At 42.4% G+C, this 12,055-nt stretch overlaps 1 protein-coding gene across 24 annotated transcripts in view; it reads left to right on the top strand.

Annotated features, from left to right (window-relative positions):
• The window catches only part of LOC139010384 (protocadherin gamma-C4), a 162,199-nt gene that overhangs the window by 121,915 nt on the left and 28,229 nt on the right, over positions 1-12,055 (top strand). The window contains exon 1 of one of the 24 annotated variants that reach the window (XM_070414746.1): positions 8,821-11,411. The exons of 22 other annotated variants lie outside the window; for them this stretch is intronic. In XM_070414746.1, the coding sequence (XP_070270847.1) occupies positions 8,982-11,411 (2,430 nt within the window). In that variant the 5' untranslated portion in view covers positions 8,821-8,981. Of the gene's footprint in view, positions 1-8,820; positions 11,412-12,055 lie in introns of those variants that run through there. One more of the 24 variants, XM_070414771.1, reaches the window with a different exon arrangement.

The following is a 12,055-nucleotide window of genomic DNA, read 5'->3' as shown; positions in this document are numbered from 1 at the left end:
TCTCTTCTGTCATACATTGTTTCTGATTAGAAGGCTATAATATTTCTTATCTTTGTTCCCCCATTATTTAATGATTTTTTTTCTTTCAACTACTTATAAAATTTTCTCTTTATCAGTGGCTTTCAAAAATTTGATTGTGATGGACCTTAGTATGTTTTCTTTTATGTTTATCCTACTTGGGATTCATTGACCTTCTTGATTCTGTAGGTCCATAATTTTCTTTAAGCTTAGGAAGTTTTGGTCTACATCTATTCAAATATTATTTATCACACTCACATACTATCATGATACTTCAATTTCATTTATATAAGACCACTTGATATCTTCCCACAGGTTGCTGAATCTCTGTTCATTTTTAAAATTTAGTTCAGTCTAGATAATCTCTGTTGTTATGTCTGAAAGTTCAGTGATATTTTCTTTCTCACTGTGTAGTTCACTGCTTTTCCTGTCTAGTGAAGTTTTCATTTCAATATTGTTCACCTCCAGAAGTTCAATTTAATTCTTTCATTTCATTCCATTTTTCTCATTACCTATCATGTTTTCCTTTAAATCCTTGGTAACATTTATAGTAGCTGTTTTAAAGTCCTTGTCTGCTAATTTCATCAACTCTGCCATTTCTAGTCCTGATGTTCTTCCTGGTTTTAGGTCACAATTTTTTGTTTCTTTGCATATCTAGTAATGTGGATGGTTTTTTTGTTTGTTTGTTTGTATTGTAAATGTTATTGTTAAATGTTTGGATTTTGTTGTCTTTCTTTAAGAAGTATGGAAGGTTTTTAAGTTATTTGCAGATTAGGTTGATCTTTTCAAGGCTTGTTTTAGGTAGTTTCAAAGCTTTGTTAGGACAGGTCTATAAACCATTTTGCCTTGAGCTAGTTTAGACCTTCTGCTAAGTTGTGTGTTTTTTTTTTTTTTATTATTTCTCTGAGTGTTCAGCAGGGTCTCTGTATTCCAGCTAAACAGAATTCAAATATTTCCCATCCCTGTGGGAGTTCCAGGAATTCTTCAGCTAATAGCTCCCTTGACAGTTGTTCTTTGCTCAGCTTCAAACGAATGTCAGTTTATGTACGCTCAGATTATCATTCATCCAAAGACTCAAGGGATTCCTTATCCAAATATCTGGAGTTCTTTGTGTAGCTCCATTCTCTCTGGTGTTCTGTCCCACAAATTCTGGATTCCTCAGTCTCTCCAAATTCTAATTTCTACCCCTCAACTCAGCAAGGCCACTGTGTTATTCTTGGATTTTTCCTTTCCTGTCCCATTGTCTGAAAACTACCTCCAGGCAAAACAAAAAAACAGATCCTAGAACTCACCATATTTGCTTCACTTCACTCAGTTTTGCATTCTTTTTGAGCAAATGTCTAAAAACATTTTTGCCATATTTTCATCAATCTTCTAGTTATTTATAGTGGTATGGCTAATGCCAAATGGTCAAAAGCAAAAATCTTCACTTTTTAAAAAAAATATATATTTTATTGATTTTTTTACAGAGTGGGGGGAGAAGAATAGAGAGTTAGAAACATTGATGAGAGAGAAACATCAATCAGCTGCCTCCTGCACACCCCCTACTGAGGATGTGCCCACAACCAAGGTACATGCCCTTGGCCGGAATCGAACCTGGGACCCTTGAGTCTGCAGGCCGACACTCTATCCACGGAGCCAAACCGGTTAGGGCTTCACTTTGTTTTTTGCACTAACAATATATCTTGGAAATATTCTATATCATTTTATATATATCTTTGTTGTTCTTTTTTTAAAATATGTAGCTTTATAAAACTCCATTGTATGCATACATATCATAGTCTATTCAACCAATCTGTAGTTTGTCATTTAGGTAGTTTCCAATCTTTTTTGCAGTTACATATAATTTTGTAATGAATAACCTGGTACATATGTATTTTCATAATCTTATGGTATATATTTACGGTAAATTCCTAAAACCATGATTGTTAGGTCATAGGCTAAATATCAGATATAACTATTTCCTTCCATATGAGTTGTACCATTTTGCATTCCAACAAATAGGTAAGAATGTTAATTTTCCCAAATCATCGTCTACAGAGTATGTGTCAAGCTTTTACAGTTTTGCCAATCTGATCAGTAAAAAAACTAAAAATAGTTTTGTTTTGTTTTAAATATATTTTATTGATTTTTTTTACAGAGAGGAAGGGAGAGGGAAAGAGAGTTAGAAACATCAATCAGCTGCCTCCTGCACACTCCCCACTGGGGATGTGCCCGCAACCAAGGTACATCCCCTTGACTAGAATCGAACCTGGGACCCTTGAATCCGCAGGCTGACGCTCTATCCACTGAGCCAAACCGGCTAGGGCCTAAAAATAGTTTTAATTAGAATTTCTTTAATTATGATTGACATTAAACACCTTTTCATATGTTTAAGAGCCAGTTTGTCTCCTTTTAAAGTTTGTCTGTTCACGTTCATGTTCATTTTTCTATTATATATATTTTTAAATATATTTTATTGATTTTTACAGAGAGGAAGGGATAGGAGTAGAGAGTTAGAAACATCGATCAGCTGCCTCCTGCACACACCTTACTAGGGATGTGCCCGCAACCAAGGTACATGCCCTTGACCGGAATCGAACCTGGGACCCTTCAGTCCGCAGGCCGACGCTCTATCCACTGAGCCAAACCGGTTAGGGCTCTATTATATTTTTGTGTTTCACCCAAAAATGTTAAGTTATTTAGGTAGAAATATTAGCTCTTTGTCCAAGATACAAGTTGCAAATATTTTTTGCATTTCATTTGCCTTTCACTTTTGTTTATGGTATTTTTTGTAGTGCAACCCTTTTTCGCTTTTCTTTTTCTGTGATCAAATGAATCAGCCTTTTCTTGTATTGCATTTAGGTTTAGAGTCAAAGTTAGAAAGCCTTGCTATACACTCAAGATATAGAAAACTATCAATTTTCTTCTAGGACTTGTATGGTTTTTTGGTCTTTACTTTTAGATTCTTGATCTATATGAAGTTTATTCTTATGTGTGTTGAGGTTGGAACTAATTTTAACTTTTTTTTTCTATGTGGCTATCCAGTTGTCCCAATACCATTTATTACAAAGTTCATCTTTCCCCCAGTGATTTGAAATAGCATCTTTACCATATTCCAAACTTCTGTATTACCAGAAGGTTTTAATGATCAGAAAGCCATACTTCCTTCTCACTCAAAGTAGTATATTGATGTGAAGTACTTAATTTATAAAAAATAAACAAATAAATTTAGCCATACAACAAGGCTATCCATTTGAAGAGACATGATCATAATTTAGATAACAATATAATAACTGCATGCTTGGGAAAAATTAACAAATTCTATCTCTCTAAGGAGAATTTAGGTCTCTTGGGAGATTTTCACATGGACAAATTTAATAGTCTTTTGCAGGTAGCTTCCTGGCATACCTAAGCTTTGTGATATAATAAGCAACAAGAAAGTACTATGTGATCAAAACTAAAAAAGAATAGCACTCAAATAGGAGAAGCAAACATTTTTGTCTTAAACTTTTGACCTGTAAAATCATTGACTATACTTCCAAAATATTTTCTACTGTTTTTTCTTTATTGATTAAGGTATTACATATGTCTCCTTATCCCCCCATTGCCTCCCACCTCCCCCCACCCATGCCCTCACCCCCCTGTTGTCTGTGTCCATTGGTTAGGCTTATATGCATGCATACAAGTCCTTTGGTTGATCTCTCCCCCTTACCCCCACCCTCCCCTACATTCCCTCTGAGGTTTGACGGTCTGATCGATGCTTCTCTGTCTTTGGATCTGTTCTTGTTCAAAATATTTTTATAAGATAATTTTTTCTTGTCCTAAGGGTAGATAAAATGGAGGTCTTAAAAAACTTATTCTTGCCCTGACCGGTTTGGCTCAGTGGATGGAGCATCGGCCTGCGGACTGAAGGGTCCCAGGTTCGATTCCAGTCAAGGGCATGTACCTTGGTTGCGGGCACATCCCCAGGAGGGGGTGTGCAGGAGGCAGCTGATTGATGTTTCTCTCTCATCAATGTTTCTAACTCTCCCTTCCTCTCTGTAAAAAATCAATAAAATATATTTAAAAAAAAACTTATTCTTAATATTCGTAGATCATCTTTTAAAATCCTAATATATAAAAAAATTCACACACATAAACTTCAGATAAATATTAAGGCTAAACCATTCAGCTTCTTCACCAAACCCTTGAATCTCTCACCTGTCTAAATTGTGATATATGTTTGATTGATCTATTGGTTATCTGTTTTTATGCCATTTCTCCTAAAATGATCCCTTAATTTGACCTTAAGATGTTCCTTAAATAGGCAAATTAGATTATGTTGAAAGATTATTAGATGATATTTAGGATTTTAAGGGGATAATACATACATTTTTCCTAAAATGCAGTAATTTAAGAGTATCATGAGTAGGCTTTTCTGGTAGGACTGACCCTCTGGGATCAATATTAGGTAATATTTGTGGAGAGCTTCCTCTGTGCTAGGCAAGGCCAGCGTCATGGGCATATGAACTGTGCAGTCACACTTGGGTTAATGCTCTACTGTCACCATCTTGAAATTCTTAATTATTAAACAAGGAGCCCATTTTCATTTTTGCATTAATCCCACAAATTAGATAGCCAGCCCTGGTACCAAGCACTATGTTTACCAAGGAGAGTATATCATTTAACTTACATTTTTTTGAAAGATCCTTCAGATTTCTGCATGTGAAATAGAATTTAGGGAAAACAAAAGAGGAAATAAGACCAGAGAGAAAGCTATGACAGTATTTAAGTTGGTTTTGACTCATGAAGTGGCTGTAGAGAAAGAGAGTAATTGATATATTCAAATATATTTTGGAGGTAGTAAGCATTGGCATGAACTAGTAATGATGGAACTAGTGATGGGGATATGGGAAAAGACATTAAGAATGACTTAGGAATTTTTGACTGGGCTAGCAGGGCCCCTTATTAGACGAAAAAGGTACAAGAAAGAACAGGTTTGAGGGTGTAGTTAAGAATTGGGTTGGACATTATGCTAAGCAAAAGAAGCCAGATTCAGAAGACTATATATTTTATAATTCAATTTTTATGAAACTTCCAGAAAAGGCAACACTACATAGAAAGTAATTAAGTGGCCGCCTGAGGCTGGGAGATTGACTGCAGACAGGCATAAGGAAACTTTTGGGGGTGATAGCAGTATCCTAAAACTGGATGTGGTGTTGGTTGCATAGCTGTATACATTTACCAGAAATCACTGATTGTCTAGGTGACCTCTATGGTAAGTATAAAGCTGCTAAAAGATTAAAGTAAAAGATTAAGATGCCTGTGGTTATGTCAAGGAGTACTATTATTATTCCCATTTTACAGATCAAGAAAATAAAAGAAAAGTTAAAAATAAAACCTTCATGGTTACATAGCTACTAAGTGTAATATCCAGTATTGGAACTCGAGTCTTCTGGACACTAAAGCCTCGCTCTTGATCACTTTAATACATTTACTTTCTATTTAAAAGTTACATTATGTTTGTGCATCTCCATTGATTAGAGGCTCTCTTAAAATCCTAAGACAAAGAGAACAGAAGCTAGAGACCGGAAAGTTGTATTGGTCCTATACACTGGTGCTTCCATTTCCCCTGGATATAGGTGAAACAGCAAGCTATGCCATCTTTATTTATCTCCAGTGAGTTATATTAGCACACTTCACTTTGGTTCTTTGGCAAACTATGTTTTCTCTTTCAAATTATTATGCTAAGAAATAGTTTTATTAGGCCATCTGGTAGCTTAAAAGAGTAGCTGTGCCCTAACCGGTTTGGCTCAGTGGATGGAGCGTCAGCCTGTGGACTGAAGGGTCCCAGGTTCAATTCTGGTCAAGGGCATGTACCTTGGTTGTGGGCACATCCCCAGTGGGGTGTGCAGGAGGCAGCTGATCGATGTTTCTCTCTCATCGATGCTTCTAACTCTCTATACCTCTCCCTTCCTCTCTGTAAAAAATCAATAAAATATAAAAAAAGTAGCTGTATCTTTCAAAAATGTTTATAGATGCACATAAATGAATATATATATATATATATATATATATATATATATATATCCTTTGGTACATTTTATTATTGCTATGCCATTAGCATGATGATTGCCATATTAATAAGCATTAAGTATATGGAAATGTTGGTCAAAGAGTGCAAACTTTCAGTTATAAGATGAATAAGTTCTGGGAATCTAATGTATAGTATGGTAACTATAGTTAACAGTACTATATTATATACTTGAAATTTGCTGAGAGAATAGATCTTAAATGTTCTTAACACATACACACAATGGTAACTAGGTGAGGTGATGAATGTGTTAACTATATTATAATCATTTCATTATATATACATATATTAAATCATCACTCATATACTTTAAATTTATACAATTTTATTTGTCAATTATACTTCAATAAAGCTAAGAGGGGGGAAGCATTAAGTGCCCACTGTATTAGACACCAGGGATACAAGTGATCAGCAAAACAGGCATGGTCTCTGCCCTCCCACAGCTTTAAAAAAAATTTTTTTAGCTGAAGAGGTAGACATTATGCTAAAACAAAAAATAATTACAAAAATTTTAATTGTGCTAGGTTCAACAAAGGAAAATATAAGGTGCTCTGACAGAGCATAACAAAGGATCCTGGTTTTAAATGGGTCTAAGGGACAACCTCTGTTAGGAAATAACATTTAAACTGAGACCGGAAAGATTTGTAGAAATTAACAAAGCAAAGGGAGGGAAGGGAAAGAAGCTTTCTTAGGCGAGGAATAGTCTGTGTGAAGGCTCTGGGGCACTAAAGAGCTTGGCTGATGCCCACACTGAAAGCAGAGCTGGAAATATCCAGAGAAGAAGACATGAAGCTTGGATACTATGCGAAGGATTTGGTATTTTCAAGACCAGTGAGATGCTACTGAGGATTTTTGAGTTGAAGACTCATGATCCAATTAAAATGTTAAGATCATTCTGGCTACTGTGAAGAATAGATCCAAGAGAGTTCTGCTGGCTTATGAAGAGGTCTCAGGAAAACTATGGGCCTTATGAATGGGAAAACGACTTCAACCTTTTAAACTAGTTTTGACAAGACATGTTGTCAATTAAGTGATAGTGAACAGAAAAAAATGACTGATAAATCAGTTTATCTCTGAATAACCCACTAGATCAGTGCTTCTCAAACTTTAATGTGCACTCATATCACCCAGGTAGTTTGTTAAATTCAAATTCTGGTTCTGTAGGTCTGAAGTGGGGCGTTTCTGCATTTCTAAGAAACTCCCAGGTGATGCCTATGCCATTGGTCCTTGACTCACACTTTGAGTAGCAAGTGACTGGACTATATTCTAAATTCTTAATATATTCTGTAGAATATACTCTATCTTTTAATGCCTCTCAGACTTCTGTGGTCTAGCCAATTGTCAAGCGTGAGTATTCAAAAATGGGGGTTTTAAGAGATGAATTAATGTATTCAGGACATAGAGAAACAGGTCAAATATGGCCTTTCATCTCTTCAATAGATATTCTATATATACTTATTTCCTGTCTACCTATCTAACCTGTCTGCCTACCTCTCTGCCTCAAGGTTCAGTTACACTTCAGCAAGAACTTTGTGCAATCAAAGTAATGTCCTAGACAGTTATACAGAAATGGTATGTGAGGCTCTAAAATGTTACCTCTAATGGGGTGATTTGCATCATAAATTGAAGCTGACTCTGTGCCAGTCGTTTTGCCTGCCTCATTCATTTAGTAGATAGGAACTCAGGAACCCTTAGAGGGTAATTTATTGTCCAAAGATATACGGTACAACTCAGCTCTGACTTATTCATACCTGACTCTCTTATTCATTATCCTAATCGTTGCTATTTTGTTTGTTTAGTAACTACAATCTTAAATATGGAAAACTCGAGGCTCTTTATTCTGTGGGTAAAGGCTTTGTATTTCTCTAAAGACCTTGTGAAGCTTTGTAACCATATCACAATCATTTTATAAATGTCTCAAGTGGTAAATAAGTCTGCCCCTTCTTTGGGGGGAGAGGTGTTATCCTTTATTAGCAATGAACTTCTCTTTGTGGCATACGAACCCAAGTTCTTGGGAAACACGTTTATCAAGTAAAGGGAAATATTTGAGATTATGCTCCATGATTGGGGTTATGCTCATGGGGAAAAACGGTAGGAAATTTCACATTGCTCCCTGGTTCTTAGGAAATGAGAGCTAAACAATATCCAGTTTTAAAAGAAATCTGCTTTGAGTTTTTAAATTCCATAAAACCGAGTTAAACCAACTGAAAGTAGTAGGTCCTGCGTTGCTTTACTGAGGAAGTGACAGGGAATTCTAAAACCTCATTTGGTAACAGATAAAACTGCAATTATTAGCATCTCCATAGAAATGCTAAATTACTCCTTACTAATAGAGTCCGGCTAAATAGGTTTCACTCGACCTCCAACAAACCAATTTTTTGTTGTTGTTGTTTGGTTTGATCTCCCCCGCCCCCCTCCCCCTTGTTGCGATTAAAGACAGCCATTAAAACGTTTAATAGACCTGGGTTTGGCTTGAAGACTTGCAGAAGGGCCAGCTTCATCGCCCTGCAATCGGCTTTCCAGGCTAAGTTAGGTTTCCGATGTACGGATGCTGCCAAGGCGCCTTGGCCGTAAACTTTGGAAGTGAGCCAAAGGAAAGTGAAGTTCCTGGCGCTAAGCGCTCGTCCCGCTCCGAGCGCCCCGCGCTAGCGCATTCTTCGTGCAGTTATTGGCTGGGACTCTGCGTGCCGCTGTCGGCCAATGAAGACGCTGGAGATCTGGCCCGGGCCCGTCCCCTCTCGGCGCCCCGGGATGAGGCAGAGACTGAACCGCCGACGAGCAAATCAAAGGCATCTAGAAAGCCATGTCAGACTCGGCGCCCAGCGCTCAAGCGCTAACCCGCTGAAAGTTTCTCAGCGAAAACGCCAGGGCGATCTGGACCCCGCGAAGAGAACTGCCCTTGAGTGAGATGGTCCCAGAGGCCTGGAGGAGCGGACTGGTAAGCACCGGGAGAGTGGTGGGAGTTTTGCTTCTGCTTGGTGCCTTGCGCGGGGCTTCCGCCGTCATTCGCTATGAGATCCTGGAGGAAAGAGAGAAGGGTTTTGCGGTGGGCAACGTGGTCACGGACCTTGGCCTGGATCTCGGCAGCCTGTCCGCTCGCAGGCTCCGGGTGGTGTCCGGAGCGAGCCGAAGATTCTTTGAGGTGAACCGGGAGACCGGAGAGCTGTCCGTGAACGACCGCCTGGATCGAGAGGAGCTGTGTGGGACGCTGCCCTCCTGCACGGTAACTCTGGAGTTGGTGGTGGACTCCCCGCTTGAGCTGTTCAGTGCGGAAGTGGTGATCCAGGATATCAACGACAACAATCCCGCGTTCCCTACCCGGGAAATGAAATTGGAGATTAGCGAGGCGGTGGCGCCGGGCACGCGCTTTCCGCTGGAGAGCGCGCACGACCCCGATGTCGGAAGCAACTCTCTACAAACCTACGAGCTGAGCCGGAACGAGTACTTTGCGCTTCGAGTGCAGACGCGGGAGGACAGCACCAAGTACGCGGAGCTGGTGCTGGAGCGCGCCCTGGACCGGGAGCGAGAGCCCAGTCTCCAGCTGGTGCTCACGGCATTGGACGCGGGGAGCCCGGCCCGCTCCGCCAGCCTCCCCATTCGCATCGCCGTGCTGGACGCGAATGACAACGCGCCCTCCTTCAACCAGTCCCTGTACCGGGCGCGCGTCCTGGAGGACGCACCCCCGGGGACTCGCGTGGTGCAAGTGCGTGCCACCGATCTGGATGAAGGCCCCAACGGCGAGATCGTGTATTCCTTCGGCAGCCACAACCGCGCGGGCGTGCGGGAACTGTTCTCCTTAGACCTGGTCACCGGGGTGCTGACCGTCAAGGGTCGGCTGGACTTCGAAGACACGAAACTCCACGAGATTTACATCCAGGCCAAAGACAAGGGCGCCAATCCCGAGGGGACACATTGCAAAGTCTTGGTCGAGGTGGTGGACGTGAATGACAATGCCCCCGAGATCACCGTCACTTCCGTGTACAGCCCGGTCCCCGAGGACGCGCCTCTGGGGACTGTCATCGCCTTGCTCAGCGTGACTGACCTGGATGCCGGGGACAATGGGCTGGTGACTTGCGAGATCCCGCCAGGGCTCCCCTTCAGCCTTACTTCTTCCCTCAAGAATTACTTTACTTTGAAAACCAGCGCAGCCCTGGACCGGGAGACGGTGCCCGAGTACAACCTCAGCATCACGGCTCGAGATGCCGGAGCCCCTTCCCTCTCAGCCCTGACCACGGTCCGGGTGCAAGTGTCCGACATCAACGACAACCCTCCCCAGTCGTCTCAGTCTTCCTATGACGTCTACGTGGAGGAAAACAACCTCCCCGGGCTTCCCATCCTGAACCTCAGCGTCTGGGACCCCGACGCCCCGCAGAACGCGCGCCTTTCCTTCCTTCTCTTGGAGCCAGGAGCGGACGCTGGGCTCGTGGGTCGCTTTTTCACGATACATCGCGACAGTGGCGTGGTGTCCACTTTAGTGGCCCTGGACCATGAGGATCGGCGGGAGTTCGAATTCACAGCTCAGGTCAGCGACGGAGGCACCCCTGCCCTGACCACCAACATCAGCGTGAACGTCTTTGTCACTGACCGCAATGACAACGCCCCCCAGGTCCTGTACCCCCGGCCTGGCCGCAGCTCCGTGGAGGTGCTGTCCCGAGGCACCGCGGCTGGCCACGTGGTCACTCGGGTGGTAGGCTGGGACCCGGATGCCGGCTACAACGCCTGGCTCTCCTACAGCCTCTTGGGAGCCCCCAACCAGAGCCTCTTTGCCGTGGGCCTTCACACCGGGCAAGTCAGCACGGCCCGCCCCGTCCAGGACACAGACCTGCCCAGGCAAACTCTCACGGTCTTGATCAAAGACAGCGGGGAGCCCTCGCTGTCCGCCACCGCCACCCTGACTGTGTCTGTCACCGAGGAATCTCCGGAAGCCCGGGCGGAGTTCCCCTCTGGCTCCGCCCCGGGGGAGCAGAATAAAAATCTCACCTTTTATCTGCTCCTCTCTCTAATCCTCGTCTCCGTGGGGTTCGCAGTCACGGTGCTGGGAGTGATAATATTCAAAGTTTACAAGTGGAAACAGTCCAGGGACTTATACCGAGCCCCCGTGAGCTCCCTGTACCGCACGCCAGGGCCCTCTCTGCACGCGGACGCCGTGCGGGGAGGCCTGGTGCCGCCGCACCTTTACCATCAGGTGTACCTCACCTCTGACTCCCGCCGCAGCGACCTGCTGCTGAAGAAACCCGGGGCTGCCAGCCCTCTGGCCAGCTGCCAGAACACGCTGCGGAGCTGCGATCCGGTGTTCTATAGGCAGGTGTTGGGTGCAGAGAGCTCCCCTCCCGGACAGGTAAGGGTTAGCAAGTCATCCTGGACCAATATTCACGCTTTTTGATTCCTGCACCGTGTTCAGGAAGGCATGGAGCCATTCTGGGCTTTTGTTTCTAGTGCTGAAGGTGTTTTCCTAATGATGCATCCACATTTTCACCTGGCCCTTCCTAGATCAAGCGTTGTCTTTGCAAAGGGAATGGCCTGGCCAGAGTGTGGTTTGTGGTCACTCACAGTGTGGAGTTAATTGACTCACCTGTGGACCCAATTCACACCCTCAGCACTTGCTTGCCATAACAACTAACCAATCTTGCTAAATATAACCCAAGATCTCAGCACTCAGAGTTTAGCTTGGTGTCATTTGCACTGGGAACAAGCTAGTGTATACCTCTAACCAGTGGCAGCTGCTAGGAATATAAAAACTACCTCATTTTGCCATCTTTCAAGTGATTGCCACGTCTGCATTACAGCTAATGGTTTGCTGGTAATTTTCCTCTGCCTACTCAGATCATGTCTCATTCTTAGATAATTTTCTATGAAAGTAATAAAATTCTAGGCATCCTTTACATTTTATTTCAAGCACACTCCTAGAAATGATGTGCACATTACTTATAAACTATTTGTGTTATAATAGTGATCCATGTGCATTATAGAAATTTTGGAAAA

This window comes from Myotis yumanensis, unplaced genomic scaffold, assembly GCF_028538775.1.
Source record: "Myotis yumanensis isolate MYYU_CA2020_CCGP unplaced genomic scaffold, mMyoYum1.0.hap1 SCAF_5, whole genome shotgun sequence".
NCBI lineage: Eukaryota > Metazoa > Chordata > Mammalia > Chiroptera > Vespertilionidae > Myotis > Myotis yumanensis.
Note: the sequence above shows the minus strand (reverse complement) of the source record. Positions and strands in the feature narration are given on the sequence as shown.